This window comes from Limulus polyphemus, unplaced genomic scaffold (genome assembly GCF_000517525.1).
Source record: "Limulus polyphemus unplaced genomic scaffold, Limulus_polyphemus-2.1.2 Scaffold2723, whole genome shotgun sequence".
Taxonomy (NCBI): Eukaryota; Metazoa; Arthropoda; class Merostomata; order Xiphosura; family Limulidae; genus Limulus; species Limulus polyphemus.
In genome coordinates, this window is record NW_013668333.1 from 28,852 (window position 1) to 46,779 (window position 17,928).

A 17,928-nucleotide genomic window follows, 5' to 3' on the forward strand; every position below is an offset into this window, starting at 1 on the left:
GGGGAATGTAATGTGTGGGTAGATATGGTATAATTGAACTGCAGTCAGAGAGAGACGTATTGTTGAAGTTAACGTTCGTTGTTATAGCGTTTGTTTTAGCGCGAGTATTGAGATTAAGTGTATCGCAGAGTTATATTCGGAAAGAATAAACCAGTTTTATTAAGTAAAAACTTGTGTCGTTAAAGTTTCGTCGGAACGAAGTTACGGAAAGTTAATTAACAAACGGAGACGTAACATTATTATATTACATTTTTGTTCTATCGCTAAAGCACGAACATCTAATTAACTCAATATTGAGTTTGGTACTTGCTCCGATATCATGAAGAAAATTTCGATGAGCAAAATGGATAATTAGATTCGATTATCACAAATAAATTTAAGTTTTAAATTTATCTAGCTTTATTTTATTCTTAATATAATTTTTATTGTCTCTCAAAGCATAAAAAGACTTTTAGTTTCTGTAATCGGTATAGATGGCGCCACTATACTAGTGAGCATATAGTAAATATTAAAAGATTGTTCAACTGAAAACGTAAAATTTGTCTTTCTTTGGTTACGTTAACTGCTCTACAAAATGTTTACAGCCAGGTTACTCTTTAGCACTTGTATATAAATGAAATGAAATCTATACAACATTAAACCCTATAAATTGAACTACATTTTATAAAACTTTATTTAAGATTATTTCACAAAACATATTTTCAAAAGGCATTTATCCACTTACATTCTGGTCGCATTCCAACGTTGAGGCACTTTTTTAACCTACACTCTTGACACTTCCGTCTCATGTACATATCGATCTCGCAGTTGTTACCGTATTTGCATTGGTAAACGGCATTTCTGGTAATACTACGTCTGAAAAACCCTGACAAGAAAGAAAAAGTACATTTTGTACAAAAAGTATATTTTGCCAGTGAAAGTCATCTGGTTAACTAACTTATTAGAGCTACATTTCTAGTATCAGTCTTGTGAGATAATCTTATTCATTTGGCCTAAGTCAATGACTGAGGTCCACTGGAGAAGGTATCATGGTATTCCATGAGCATATTAACTAACTACTAGCACTGATCAGATGTAAGACCACATCTCTGGTCATATAACTCTTGTGAGTTGGTTTGTTTGTTTTGAATTTCGCGCAAAGCTACACGAGAGCTATCTGCGTTAGCCGTCCCTAATCTAGCAGTGTAAGACTAGAGGGAAGGGAGCTAGTCATCACCACCCACCGCCAACTCTTGGGCTACTCTTTTACCAACGAATAGTGGGATTGACCGTCACATTATAACGCCCCCACGGCTGAAAGGGCGAGAATGTTTGGTGTGACGGGATTTGAACCCGCGACCCTCAGATTGCGTGTCGAGCGCCCTAACCACCTGGCCATGCCGGGCTCTTGTGAGTTGGTAAGCTGTCCTTATGTAAAGGTTTGATGTCAAACTTCCTACATCTTTCCTCACCGGTGATTACTTCAGATGTTCCTCAATGTGAAATTACTACCTGTACGACTTAACATCCAAATTTGACTCAAATATTGTAGTTTGATTTACTCATGGCCCTAACGATGACACCAAATAAAAAGTACAAAATCGCTAGAAGAAAAAGTTGGGATCATCCATGTGAATATTGACCATGTCAAAAGTCCTAGTATAAAACGTTTACTAATTAATATAAATACACGTTTTGCTAAACCAGAAGCCTTTTGGAGCCTTTACTAGTTTAGAAGTGATAATCTAGAGGGAAAGTAGCTAGCAGTCATCAACATCACCCACCGGAAACTCTTGGCCCAGTTACTCTTTCACTAACGAAAAGTAGACTTGATCGTCACTTTATAATGCTCCCGAGGCTTGACTTGACTAAACGTTAACCCACCTAAATATGAAAATACATTATGGGTTTTATGGAAACAAAGAGGTCAGTGAACTCCCAAATATTATGAATATGTATTTTGATTGTATTGTTTACTGATTTTTTTTTGCTGTTAAAGCCCCAAGTAACAAGCACGTCAACTTCAAAGCATTATAAGATAGTTTGTAATTGCTAATTAAAATATTTAAATGAACTACATAGAATTCTCGGCTTGAAAATCTTTTTGTGGCAAGTTAAATGACCATATATAAAGTTGAATTCGTGTAATATATCCGAAATGTGAATTTCTTCAACTAAATAAGCTAATTATAAAGTGATATTGTAAATATTATGACTTTTTGTTCCTGCTATTCCCTAGCAGGACCATCACAACTAAGTTAAAAACAAACAATTGAAAAGGCTTCTTCTTCTTTTATTTTATGATTTAAATATGTTCGTATTTATTCTAGAAATATCATAACTTTTATCATTTAATTCTTTTTTTCTGGGTGGAATCTGTTTTTTTATTTTGTAGATTGGATAATCAACGAAATTTCTCATTTTGTTTGTTGTTAAGCGCATAGATATACAATGGGTTATATATGCTATGCCAATCATGGGTATCAAAACTTAATTTTTAGCGTTATACGCCCTCATACATACTTCTGAGCCACTGGGAAGGGGGCACAAAATTTCGTGATGACTGAGCAGTTAAACCAGAACAATGGGTTCTTTTTCTCTAGTCTGTGTTTATATAAGTTACCATACCTTTACACCCTTCACAGGTAAGGGCATTGTAATGATATCCCGAGGCTCTGTCTCCACACACCAAACATAGCTCCTCCTGTAGGCGAGGGACAGGTCCTTTGGTCTTCCTTTTCGTATCTGCGTATTTGTCAATAACGCAGCCATTGAGCCCACTGGTTGGAGGACTCAACTCTTCTTTCCCTGATTAAAAAAAAGTTCCAATTCAAAATTCCTAAACTGTATTTTAATTAACACTGAAAAGTTAAAAATTATAATGGTATAAAACTAAAAAATAACTAATTTTGTGATTCAAGAATAATATATAATAGATATATTCATTAATAAAACGCATCCTGTTTTTAAACTGAAATGCCCTTTTAGGTTAATAAAGTGCATTTCATTTAATTTTGTGTCTCTCTTCTACATTTTTTAATGTTTCAATTAAATATTCTGTGACCTTTTAAAAGACTAATAAAATTTTTAACCGAGAGAGAGAGCCACACCTCGAAAAAACCATGGACACTTTACGTAGCTTAAAAACTTTTATTATTAGGCCTAATAACTGCGATTAGAAGTACATTTGACCCCAGATTTGATATCTGCATTGTATTAATAGATAAAAATGTGGTAAAACATATTTGAAATCCGTAACAGACCAGTTAAGATGTATGTGTCCACGGCCAAACGTGATTCTAATTAGTTAATTTCACTATTTTGCCTAAAAGTGTTTCTACTACAAAATATGAAACTTTCCACCTTCTAAAGTAACGAATAAGAAAATTATCACTACGATTCGAAGTTTTTACACAATCGCTATTTCTCCGACTCGTGGTATAACTATAAGGTAAGCTTTTATTATTTAACATAGTTGAAATATTAATCAATGACACCTTAAAATTTTATGGTACGTCCAAAGATACAAAACACGATGACATTCGCGATACATTGAAATCATGTAATCTTTCATGTCAGCTATAAAAAAAAAGCAAACCATGAATAAAAACATTATTTTTTTTTTGCTCATATTTGACAATAAAGCCCACGAAATGATTTGTTTTTTACTGTAGTTTCAAGCTGTTCGACTTAATAAATTTGTCTTACTGTTCCTTTTTCAGAAAACAGCATAATGCACAACGAAGTTAAATAAGCTGATTATGTATTACTTACTAGTAAGTAGCAAATATGTCTGAGGGGGAAAAAAACCGTTACAGCTCTCACTTTTAAAATATGCCAGTGAAGCCCATGAGCTGCAGGGGGGCTGGGGCGGAGAAGGGGTAATGTTTTCATTTCAGTAAAACTGTTTTAGAGAAAGCGAAGGGAGAAGGTGAATAATTACTTTTCTTTCATTCCTTTTCGTAATCCCCATGTAGCTTCGAAGGGGGGGGGAGGGAATGGGAACCATTGAACTATGTCATGAATAAAGAGGAAAATATGTAAATTTATAAATCAGATTTATTTAAATACCTTTATCATGTAGTTATGGGCGAGAATTGAAAAATGTATACAAAAACCGAAATATATATATATATATCTTATTGAGAGATCACCATATTTGAAACTCTGAAATAACTTTCATTACACTTTAGCATTCCGCTGTAGTCCCCAAATATGATTTGATTTTAACAACTGAAAACTTTTACCCATGTGCACATTTTATCCTTCCTATAAACCCTGCATGGCCAGGTGGCTCGACTCGCATCCCCGTCACACCAAACATGCTCGCCCTTTCAGCCGTGGGGGTGTTATAATGTGACGGGCAATCCCACTATTAGTTGGCCTACTAAAAGAGTAGCCCAAGAGTTGGCGGTGGGTGGTGACAACTAGTTGTCTTTCCTCTAGTCTTACACTGCTAATTTAGGGACGGCTAGCGCAGATAGTCCTCAAGTAACTTTGCGCGAGATTCAAACCAAAACTCTACACTCTATTGTGTAGATGTAACACACGTTCTCCAATAGGTCTAACTTCTCACGAACTATGACTAACAGAACGTCTACTTATTTGATACTTTCGTACCTTTATTTCTTCGTCGAAACACAAACTCAATATTCAAATCATTAAATTAGCTAATTCTACACAGTTTAAACAGTATTATATTTCTCATAAATTGTCACAGATACGCCCCCACGGTAGGAATGGCTTAATGAATTTTCTTTGGTTAAAGGCGTGTTAGGGAGAGTTGAACAAGAAACAAAAAGGGCATATTATACTAAGGTTATGTTTTTCAAAGACGTGTACTTCTACGACAGTAGTTTAACAGCTAATGTGTTCCATAAGTAATGTATACAATATTGTTTATGTATCACTAGCAGATGGCCGTTGAAACAAATCAATGGCAATTTTCCTCAAAATAGTGATGAATGAATATAAAATGTGCAGTCAACCCAATCCCTTAGATCAGAGCGTATATGGAACATGATTGTCTAGTAGGCCGTTTACAACGTCTTTTAACATTTCATGTGCTAGTTTAATGAGGAAAATTGTATTGCGTTTGTTTTTAAGCAAAAGAGACTGACTGCAATGCATTGTTGGCAGAAATGTTTGGATTCGATGTAATGGGTGCATCCAGTACGATAGGGCGCTCGGCTTCGCTAAGTAGCCGCGGGGATTTTTTCCACTAGATGACACAGTTCATTGTCATTTTATTAAGCGCAAGAAAAGACCGCTACGAAGTAAGCGCTTTTTGATAGTTGACACTTCTTACAGAAGCATCAAATGAGAGATATTCAATTTAATTACAATCCATTATTTGCACTTGGTACAATAAAATCATGCATGTATATAATACCAACAAGACAATAGTAGATGTATTTCCGCAGAGTCCTCGAAAGTGTTCTGTTTACAAATATTTTTGTTTCTTGTTTTTGAAATTCATATGTCATGCTGTGTTGTAGCCTACAGAGTGCATAAATCTTCTCGTGATTCATGGCACGCGCACGCTTTACCGACGTCACGAAAATACAAATTGCAACGTTAAGCGTCCCTTATGTGACGTCATTTTAGTGTCTACTGACTGACACACAACACACTACTGTAAAGTTGTGCGAGTGGTTAAAACAGGTTGCTCCTCCAAGCGGCATTCGGCCCCCTTTCGGGAAAATAAACCTAACAACAACAAATATATATATATTCAAACACATTCCTCTCTTTATGCGTTTTTTTCGTTCATGCTTCCACCTTCGAAATATCAGTCGAAGGAAAAAGTCCAGTTTTCTTCGTGAAATTTCCTAACAAAAAAAAAATAAATAACAACAAAAAAAAGAAGTTTTGTTCTTAAGTTTTTTTCTTCTCAGATTGACTGTTCAGCACGTATGAAGACTGACGGATTGGTGGCGATATCGATAAGAAATTTTAGGAATTGCAGAGTTAGTTACATGGACATACAACAAACAGTACTATTATATATATATATATATATATAGACAGAGTGAGATTACTTTTATTGACAGTATCAGTCATACTATTCAGCTTATCGAATGTCATCAGTTTTTAATTTTGTTTATCATAACGATTGTTAGCTTAATCTGCATTTGGGACTAACCTAGATCTCACAAGTTCGCCGAACCTCTTGAGATATTAACAACAACGGTTCCCAACAATGTATTTTAATATTAAAAATAGATACACAAGAAGGGTATATTTAAATAGGATGTACTGATTGCCAGGTTGTTTTTTAGTTTCATTGTAATATACAGCTTGCTGGGATCCGAATTTAATATTAATAAGTGATTGACTGAAATCCCTCACTTAATAACTAACTGACTCGTTAAATAATTCACCCTAACCTGACGCGTTTTTGTATGTATATACGGCTCGTATTATTTTCTAATCTCCTATGGGAAAAGCTAGAGAGACATGGTAAGCAGTGGCGTGTCTGTGGTGGTGGTAGCATGGATGAGGATGTACATAGAAGTTGGTTGTTTGGGGCGCTTTTGCAGGGAGTGATCAACGATAGACCACACGCAGGGGCGGATTGGGGATTAAAAACAGCCCTCCAATGAAATCGGAGGCGTTGAATTCTTGAAACAACTAAGCTAGTTGCTGCATAGCCTATATGTACTAGTACTATTCGTACAGTTCACAAATTAAACCAAAATATACTGTACACGTTTTTCATTTATAATCCAACGTTTATTACATTTGTTTCCAGTCTTATGACCACAAAGTTATATAAGCTAAAACTAATTAACCCAAAAATAATTTGAAAAGTCTAATTGCCCATTTATAGCCCAACCACTGTGCAGCGCTATAAGCTGTTAACAGGAAATTTGGTACTGAATTTAAGTAGTTTTCAAAAGAAAAGAGAGAGAGAGAGAAGAATACCACAATTTTTTTCGATGAACCACTGACCCACCGGGAATTTTCCGTTGTTCCGACGGCCCAATCCGCCCCTAAAACACACGTACTTTATAAGGTTCATATCCGGTGGTTGACCTCTAATATATAGTGAACACGAGCAAACTTAGGATGTGTAGCGAACAAGAATCGAACACACAGAGTACCTACTGAACAAAAGCTAACCTGAAATATATATAAAAAAAGTGAAAACCCAGAACATAGAGTACCTACTGAACAAAAGCTAACCTGAAATATATATAAAAAAAAGTGAAAACCCAGAACATAAGTACCTACTGAACAAAAGCTAACCTGAAATATATAACAAAAAAGTGAAAACCCAGAATATACAAGTGAACAAGAGCAAAACTAGAAATAATATATATTAAACAAGTACAAACCCAAGATACATGGAAAACACGAAAAAAATATAATAATTTAAAATCGGGATAATGTAAATAGTATATTAATTATGACTTCAACTATTAAAGATCCCTTTTCTGTCAGTTAGATTTAACGTTTCGAAACATATGGATACATATTGAAATAAAAAAAATTCTAAAAATTTGTTTTTTGTTTGAAGTTAAGCTCAAAGCTATATAATGGGCTATCCACCACGGGTATCGAAACCCGGTTTCTAGCGTTGTAAGTCCGCAGACACACCGCTGTGCCACTGGGGGAGGGGGGGGAGGGGGCATATTTTAAAAAAGTAAAAGGAATGTATTTAAACATTAATAAAATTCTAGTTGCTTAAACTAATATTAGTTTTAGTTTGATGGTTATTTCTCTGATTATGTCATCTTCTGGCTGACCTAGTGGCGTATTATTATTTTTTTTCTTTGGATATCTAAGATCTAAATACTTTCTTTATCACCATTTTCTGAGTTTAATGATGATGTTTTTATCTCGTTAGCCAAATAAATGCCTTCTTGTATTTTCCTGTCATTAGGCCTCTAGTTTAAATGTTTTCTCTATACGATATTGTGCCTGATTTTAATGTGTTTTCCTGTCATTAGGCCTCTAGTTTAAATCTTTTCTCTGTACGATATTGTGCCTGATTTTAATGTATTTTCCTGTCATTAGGTCTCTAGTTTAAATCTTTTCTCTATACGATATTGTGCCTGAATTTAATGTGTTTTCCTGTGATTAGGCCTCTAGTTTAAATCTTTTCTCTATACGATATTGAGCCTGATTTTAATGTATTTTCCTGTCATTAGGCCTCTAGTTTAAATGTTTTCTCTGTACGATATTGAGCCTGATTTTAATGTATTTTCCTGTCATTAGGCCTCTAGTTTAAATGTTTTCTCTGTACGATATTGTGCCTGATTTTAATGTATTTTCCTGTCATTAGGCCTCTAGTTTAAATGTTTTCTCTATACGATATTGTGCCTGATTTTAATGTATTTTCCTGTCATTAGTTTATATGTTTTCTTTGTATAATCTTGTGCCTGAATTTAATGTATATATTTTTTTTTTCTCTCATTAGGCCCCTAGTTTAAATGTTTTCTTTATATGATCTAACGCCTTCTTTAAAAGGTCTTTAGGGTCTGAGTTTAATGATGTATTTTCTCGTTAGGCTTGTTAATGCACTCTTTATGTGATCTTGCGTCCGAGCCTAATAATATTTTCTCGGTGCAGCCTCATGTGGTTTATATATCATCTTTTTATGAAACACTATATGAATGACACATAAAGGCTGGGATAATTTAAACCAAGAGCAAAACAAGGTTGAATTCTGTTACAACTGGTAAGAAATAAGTACGCACACAGTGTTGTTTCAAGGCCAGAGTTATAAAAAGTAATACCCTGTATTAATACATAAAACTAGAAAACAGAAGAAGAAAAAATCAATGTCAAAATGATTTCATATGATGAAGCCAACCTTGGCAAAATGCCAGTACCAGGTTCTGCAATGTTTGTATATGCATGGTTAATACAAGAGTCAAGGTCGGCCAGCATAAAACAAGGGTGTGAACGGCCGTGAGCTTCTATATTGCAGAGTTATGTGTGCAAAACAGGTTTATGAAGTAGAACGTTGTTTCTGACTAAAATTGTATATAATAAGCGAACCAGAAAGAGCCTCTCTATGGGTTAAATACCCCTTCGGTGAGGATATTTACGTACTGCTAAGCTACTAAATACGTGTTTCAACGATAGATATCTCCACTTCCCGGATGTTGAGTATCGTCCACACGTCAGTTTTATGGACAGAGCAGGTGTACTGATACCTGTGAATGGATTGGTGAATTTTGACCTCAAGCTTATTATACTGGATAACGCTTGGTGAGGCCATAAATGCTAGGAAGTTTTAACATTTTAACAGTTTTAACATTTTCACGTAAAGTGTTTTTGAGTTAATTTAACTTCGATAATACTGTTTAAAGCGGTACATTGCAATGGTATATTTACAAACAAAAATATGCAAATTTACATTTAATTATTTTATAATATATATATTTCAATTTTATTAAAATATCACAAATCATGTACAGTTTCACACACACCTTCTTCAAACTGTACTTAAAGCGGTAAATTTAATTGTTTGTTTGTAATTAAGCACATAGCTACACAATGGGCTATCTGTGCTCTGCCCACCACGAATATCGAAACCAGGATTCTAGCGTTGGAAGTCCGCAGACGTACCGCTGTGCCATTGGGGGGGGGGCTAGGGGGATGATAAAAAAAGTTTACTTGTTTTAGCCACATTAGGCTACCTGCTTTGTCCATCGCGGGGAATCGAACATAGGATTTTTAGCGTTGTAAGTTCGTAAACTTACCGCTATCCCACCGGGGGACTTGGAAAAAAAAAAGCTTTTAAATGTTTAGAGGCATATCAGGATAGGATAATGCTCGTAATATTAACTGCTACCTGTAAGTACTATTGTAAGGGTTAGATTTCTACGGCAAACCTTACGGAAACAATTTTAGTTTGGGTTTAAGTTCAAATTTTCTCATCATTTCGCAAGCTAAACCTAAATAGTTGTTGTTAAAGTGGCCTGAAATAAAGCCACAAGAAAAAAAAGTCAATTTTTTAAATACTCAATCGCAATATAACGTAATACAACAAAAACATGTTTAAGTTAGTTATGGTAATAATAACATGATGCATGATATGTAACATTATATGAAAAGGGGCATATATGAGATCAAGCATCACATGAATGAGTGTAATAACTCAATAATTTAACTTCTATCAACTTAAAAAATTATAAACATAACTTTTCAAATTGTGACTTTTTCCTGTGCCTGGTTTTTTCCTACATTCGTTGTTGGGGTGAGGAGATAAAGTTAAGTCACAACTTTAATCCCCTTCCTGACTTTTCGCCCCCCAGTGGCACTTCTGCAGACTTATAACGCCAGAAACCGGGTTTCGATACCCCTGGTGAGCAGTGCACAGATTGCCCATCGTATAGCTTTGCGCTTAACTTCAAACGATCAAACCCTGTCTTTCATTGTACACTATAGATTACGTTTACGTTTTCTCAACGATGGGTTGATATTTTTTCGTCGTTTCTCGGGAGATTTTCATAAGTTAAAAATGCAACAGGGACGGAATAATTAAATACAAAAAATGCTAGCGATTATGTAAGCAGTTATATGTTGTATTCGTGACAGAGCTACTAAAGGCTATTGTTGCGGTCCCTAATTTTGAACTAACGACCAGAAAAAAAGGCAGCCAGTCAGCACCATCTTATGATTCCCCATCCATGCTAAGCGATTGAATGTCACTCTTATAACACATCCACAGCTTAAATTAAAAGTGCGGGAAATATTGCGCGGATGGGAGCCCGGCTCACCAGCTCCGAAATCTCGAGCTCTGCCACACGATTGTTTGTTTGTTTTTTATTTCGCGCAAAGCTACACGAGGGCTATCTGCCTTAGCCGTCCCTAATTTAGCAGTGTAAGACTAGAGAGAAGGCAGCTAGTCATCACCACCTACCGCCAACGAATAGTGGGATTGACCGTCACTTTATAACGCCCCCACGACTGAAAGGGCGAGCATGTTTGGTGGGACGGGGATTCGAACCCGCGACCCTCACATTGCGAGTCGAGCGCCCTAACCACCTGGCCATGCCGGGCCTCTGCCATAGGAACAACTTGCCAGTGTAACCAATTTATAAAATTGTGAAGCTTTTCATATTGGGAGTTAAAATTAAGAGTTTGTCATATGGTCAACTTTTAACGGTCTAACTTTAGATGCGGATATAAAGATTTTATACTGTGTAGTTTAGCTCAAAACAAATGTGATTAATTAAGGTATAATATCTTAAAATGGGAATTTTAGAAGAATAACAGATAAAATCTACACAACATTTTAATATATAAACATCTAATTCGGTCGTTATACCACTAAGAACAGAAAACATAAAAACGCCACCTATATTAGAGTCACTCTACAATATACTGGTTTTAATGATAAATTGGACAGGGTTCACAAAACTGACTTCAATCTTTGAAGTTACTGTTTGTTACATTTCGAATGTTACTGAATATCCATGTTTCTACATTTACTTGACCTACTTTTTAACAAAACGATAACTAGAGCAGCTAGTTAGCTAAGTAGTTACTACTTCAGTAGGGCAAGAGACGTGGCCTATAAATAACCCGTCTACAAAAACACAGTGTCTAACTAAAACTAAATAAAATAGGCCAGTTTAGTTTCAGGTTCGAGAAATCTTCACACTGTCAACGTTCTGCTGATAATACTTGTACGCTTCATTTTATTTAGAAAACAACAAACAAACATGCTCGTCCTTTCAGCCGTGGGGGCGTTATAATGTGACGGTCAATCCCACTATTCGTTGGTAAAAGAGTAGCCCAAGAGTTGGCGGTGGGTGGTGATGACTAGCTGCCTTCTTACACTGCTAAATTAGGGACGGCTAGCGCAGATAGCCCTCGTGTAGCTTTGTGCGAAATTCAAAACAAACAAACAAACAAACATTATAATTTTTAAGTTATTACAAGTTATACCTGTAGAGGGATGATAAAAAAAGGTTTGATTGAAGTTAAGTACAAAGCTACACAAAGGGTTCTGCCCACCACAGGTATCGAATCCCGGTTTCTAGCGTTTTAAGTCTGCAGACATACCCCTGCGCCACTAGGGGGGGGGGGGCTAGAGAGACGATAACAAAAAATTATTTGTTTTATAACAAAGCCACATTAGGCTACCTGCTTTGTCCACCGCGGGGAATCGAACATCGAATTTTAGCGTTGTAAGTTCGTAAAATTACAGCTATCCCACCGGGGGACTTGGAATAAAAAGCTTTTAAATGTTTAGAGGCATACCAGGATAGGATAATGTTCGTAATATTAACTGCTATCTGTAAGTACTAATGTTGTATATTGTAAGGGTTAAATTTCTACGGAAACAATTTCAGTTTGGGGGTTAAGTTCAAATTTTCTCATCATTTCGCTACTAGCTTGTACTAGAAATATCTAGATGCCTGGACGACACAAACAGACGAACTCACAGAAACTTGCCTTCGAATTAATCTAGAATTTTATTGGATTCAATAGAGCAAAATTAAGACCATATGCGTTATAAATGTAACAGTAAAAACAGATCATAGGATCTTCAAATTAAGTAACAACATTGTTAAATACGCGTTCTGCATTTAAGGTACTGTATAAAATTAAACGTTGAGCCCACGAACGTTATCAACATATTTATATTGAAAGCTGTTACCACATTTGGCAATAAGATTATTTGTAATTAAAGGGTCAAAGTTGACCTCTTAGAAATAGAAAATGTATTTCAAATGGACAAATAATTACTCAAACTTAGGGACAATTTCTTAATTTGGAAAATCTCAACGATGGTTGATGGTTTATAATTATTCAGTGCACAGTGAGTAAATGGGTTATAATTATTCAGTGCACAGTGAGTACATGGTTGATGGTTTATAATTATTCACTGCACAGTGAGTGGTTGATGGTTTATAATTATACAGTGCACAGTGAGTAAATGGTTCATGGTTTATAATTATTCAGTGCACAGTGAGTAAATGGTTCATGGTTTATAACTATTCAGTGCACAGTGAGTAAATGGTTGATGGTTTATAATTATACAGTGCACAGTGAGTACATGGTTGATGGTTTAATGTTGCTACAACTATATCTGGATACCTGACCGCTTTTTTTCAAATTACATCATTATGTTCCAGAAAAATGATTTGCTATTTGAAACAGTCCGTTAGCACTCATTTAGAGGCATCTTATCACACCGCTACTCCCCCTCTCCCCCGATGGCAGCTTTTACAACAAATATCTTGTCAGGTCAAGCTTCATTGAAAAGACAACGGAAAATCACACAAGGTGGCGTAAACATTCAAACCAAATATAACGAAAAGATCTTGCAAAATGAATGTTGAACACGTGTGTTCTTCGCTATACAAAACATATGTATGATTTTAATACATTTCTTAACCTTGAATAGTATTCCCCTCCCCCCCAAAAAAGAGTCTATATTCATCATTCCAGGATTCTAGTAATGGGGAGAGGAAGCGACGGGTTAGCAGACAGATTTTATTTGGGGGAAGGGCAAATATTTTTTTTTTTATTTAAAGAGGATAGGGGAAGAGTGAAGGAAGGTAAATAAATAAGTAAAGTATTGAGAAGTGGGATTATTTCTGCAGCACACTGTTTCGTGAATTTTTGTTTTACTAAACAAAATTACAGGAAGGTAACCCACTATAGTAGCTTTCAACTCCAGGTTTTTAACTCCGACCACGTGGTATTCTATAAGCTTTAGTTTTCTGTAGAAATTTATGTGGAGGTTGAGAAATAGTTAGAATGTCGCCACTGTCTTAAAGGCGTAAAAAAATTGCACATAAAAAGGTAACGTAAGAGAAGTCTCAGTGAGGGCATCGGGTGTTTGTATACTGCAGAAACTTATTGCAGTTAAGATAGTGTGAGGCCCCACGATTCTGATACCTAGGTTATGCTACCAACTTGTTATCATATTTAGTTCAATAAATAAAATCTAACAATTAGCATTGCTTTCAATAGTTACGCTGTTGAGTCCTGTCTTATTTCCTCCAAAAGATTTATTATTGTGCCCCCTAGTGGCACAGCGGTATGTATGTCTGCGGACTTACAACGCTAGAAACCGGGTTTCGATACCTGTGGTGGGCAGAGCACGGATAGCTTATTGTGCAGCTTCGTGCTTAACTACAAAAGAAACAAACTAATTATTGTATCTCTGACCAATACTATCCCCTGGTGGATCAGCGGTAAGTTCAGGGACTTACAACACTAAAATCCGCGGTTTGATTCACCTCGGTGGATAGAGCGCAGATAGCCTATTTTGCAGCTTTGTGTTAAAATACATACAAACTATCCCATACTTAACCTTTCTACTGTACTTGGGTTTCAACTGACCACCTTGATAACTTTTATAAAAGTTGGTCACACACAGCAGGTCACTGGACATAATAACTCTTCAATACTTCTTTGTATAATATAAGAAAGGCTTGTCACACACACACACACACTACCAGGTTGATTTTTAGTTTCGCTCAAAATTGGTAGTTTGCTCTGATCGGAAGTCAGTAATGCTAGAAGCTATATTTAATGTTGTAATTTGTTTGTTAGCTAGAGAGAGAGAGAGAGAGAGCTACGAGTCATAATGATGATGTTTAGGTCAGAAAGGCCTAGAACACCTGGAAATTTATAGGGGTTTTGACGTCAAATTTTCTAGCAAATACGAAGGTAGATTATATTTACGAGGTTCAACGAAGTATCAATAAGAGAGAGAGTAGTCTCTAGCCGGTAGAGTAAATCAGTCAACGTGTTTTCATTTAAGCCATGAATTAGTACAAGTTTATTCTTTACGTTAGTGTAAAGTAGTTAGCGTCATTTGTAAACGTAGGCCTACAAAATTACGACAGTGTACAAGTGTTCATTGAAGCTTGTAAAAACGTTAAGGAAGAAATAAACGTAATTGTTATCGTTTATGTGGAATGGACCTCGAATTATTTTCAACAGATAATTCAGAAAAACCCATCAATGAAAGAAAAACGTTACAGCAATACCTCCAATACCTATTTAGAGAAGAAAAAAAATCAATAAAGCTGACCACATAACACTCATAGAATGACACTGAACATCGTAATAATTCCAATATCTGCTGGGGAAAGACAACATGTTGCTTAGTAATATTTCTGTTAATTTGTGAATAGTTAGAAGAACATTATGACGTCAGAAGCGATGAAATTCTGTCTTATAAGCTGTTTTCTCACGGCGTTGAACTTCGTATTATGAGTGACCGTTTTTGACTAACAGAATGCGAAACACTTTAACATGTCTCTCGGATAACAGGTGCAAAAGTACAGCTTCTGCCTTCGTATTAGCATAGTCTATGCGCATGCGCACATTGTCTGTGTGTGTGTGTGTGTGTTACAACTAATTGTTCTATACTCGTCGAATATATAAAGACGTTTGTCTCGGATTAAATTAAAGAATACAAACGTACCAAAAGGACTTCTATATCAAACAACGTTTTTATTTTGTATTTAGCGATATACTCACGGCCATAACTTCTTTCAGTAGCGCAAAACCACTCTTGTGTGTGGTCTGTGGCGCGTGCTGTGTTAGAAACAGTGGCTCTGAAGTTGTTTGATGTACAAAAAAGTAAATAATCAAACAGTTTGAAAGCTAACATTTATCAGCATCATTAACATGGGATATTTTACACGATGAATTCACTGTTCCTTATTGTGCATTACTGAACAACGCTCTGGAAGTAATTCGGTACAGGCTTATTTTATTTTTTGAACTGAGAATACGTGTTTTAGATGTAACCCCAAAGTCACGTAAGATACATATACTTCGTTAGGATGTATGTGATGTGCATTACAAGTCATATATATAGTTTCAACATTAATTTCCTGTTCCCTTTACTGGTTTACTACATGTTTAGTGTTAATCTACGTAGGTAGCATGCAGTGATCAGAAGTTAATATTAAATCACATGTAATCTCGTACATTCTCGAACAGTCAAAAATATCAAGCTGATCACGCATATCTCTAGCGAAACGGAACGAAGAATACAACTCCAGAAAAAAAGTGACTTGCGAGTGAAAACACCAAAAGCTGGACGAAGATGGCCAGCAGCAGCGTTACAGAAACTATGGCTACTTTCATCGTTGTTGGACAATAGCGTTACGAGCGTACACATAGTGTAAGAAAAAAAAAACACTTTGCAGCGACACCTAACGTACACATAGTGTAAGAAAAAACACACTTTGCAACGACACCTAACGTACACATAGTGTAAGAAAAAAAACACTTTGCAACGACACCTAACGTACACATAATGTAAGAAAAAAAACCATTTGCAACGACACCTCCACAAAATTTCGTGTTTTCGTCTCTCAAAAAAAAAAAAATGCAGTTTACGTATTAGATGTTCTTGATGTGCCATTATCAAATGACAAGTTTTTAAAAACTTTACAAACACAAGTATAACTTTGAAGAACACCCAAATATATTTTACTAACGGACGTGAATGATGAATTTCAACATGAAAAACAGTTTGTAATGGCTTAGTGTAAAACTAGAATCTGTGTGTGTGTGAAGCTGAATAAGGATAGGCTTAATTTCCATTCCCTAATGCTTTGTTACTTGATTGTGTAATCTTATATGAATCCTTTACCTGTGGGAGAGTCGAGCACACAATTTTGTTTATCAGATTGCAAGAGAATGAAAATTGTTTTTCTTAAGTGCTCGTTTCATCAGATATTAGCGGACAAGTTTTCGGTTTTTCGTGATTTCGTACTCCTTATCGATGTGGTTATTCCAAATGTGAGGCGGAAGACAGCGAAGATAATTTCCGTCGCGTGAGTCTACTGCCCCTTTATCACTGCCCCTGGCCGCTTTACCTTCATCCAACAGCATAGTGACGACTGCTCGTGCAATTGTTACGCCGCCTCAGATGCCTCCAGTTATAAATGACCTTGGCGCCAACACAAGAAGAAAGTCAAGTGATAAGCTAGGCCTAACCATGAAGCAACTATAATTTCTCTTTCCACCTACCCACGACTTCCACAAAACGCCTAAGACGCTCAGCGGGACATACTTTAGACAAATTGAAGGCAATTTTAAATAGAAAGTGAAACCTCAAAATACCTATAAAACTTACTTAAGTTTATAAACCTTTCAAGAATACGTTAAAGGTATTGCCAATTCACACTTTTCACACAATGAGGCCATCCAGAATTTGTTATAATAAATTAACAGTAAAATGTCTTCAAGCCTCAAATCCCCACCCCCTAAACAGCGATTAAAAATAGTTCAAAGAAAAAAATCGTTACAAGTATTAAATCTAACTATGAACCTTGTTACGATATTTCTCAGCAGAATGCGAATTTGGAACTAGCGATGGGCTACGATAAAACCTGCTGTTGATAAATAATAAGATTTAATTAGTTTTTTAAATATATTTATAAACAACGTTACAAGGGCTCACTATATCGTCTAGCTGGGTAACTTGTAACGAATCGGATTAATTACAACACGAAAAAAAATAGGTCAACATATTACGTTGATAATTTTTTCTTGTTGGCTTGTTATTAAGGGAAAATCTACACATTGGGCTGTCTGCGCTTTCCTCACCGCGGGTATGGAAACCTAAATTTAAGAGTTGTAAGTTCAAAGAAATACCAAATTAATTAAATCAACTCCATAGAAAGAGTGCCATATTCACGGAAACGCCTTTATAGGAGGGGCCAGTCAGGGGATAATATATCCTCGAGGTTTTTCTGCCAGACAACACAAAAAGGTTGGGTTGAATGATTACATCCCATAATGGCGAGAAAATGTGCGTGATTCTTTGAAAAGGATCACGAAAAACAAAATCACACCATACAAATATCGTTTAAACAAAACTTCACGGGTGGGAGTCTTAAGGCGCTAAGGAGACAGGAAAAAAAAAGATCACGTTAAAGTCCTTTTATTTTTTATCTGCCATGAAGAGGCACTCCAGAAGCCCCCCCCCCCCCCCCCCCCCCC

General features: G+C 35.9%; 1 protein-coding gene across 1 annotated transcript in view; it reads right to left on the bottom strand.

Moving 5' to 3' along the window:
• LOC106467738 (ecdysone receptor-like) overlaps window positions 1-17,928 on the bottom strand; it is a 117,095-nt gene that overhangs the window by 5,937 nt on the left and 93,230 nt on the right. The window contains exons 3-4 of the mRNA XM_013928114.2: window positions 2,608-2,787; window positions 725-865 (exon numbers count right to left, since the gene is read on the bottom strand). Of these exons, the coding sequence (XP_013783568.1) occupies window positions 725-865; window positions 2,608-2,787 (321 nt within the window). The remainder of the gene's footprint in view (window positions 1-724; window positions 866-2,607; window positions 2,788-17,928) is intronic.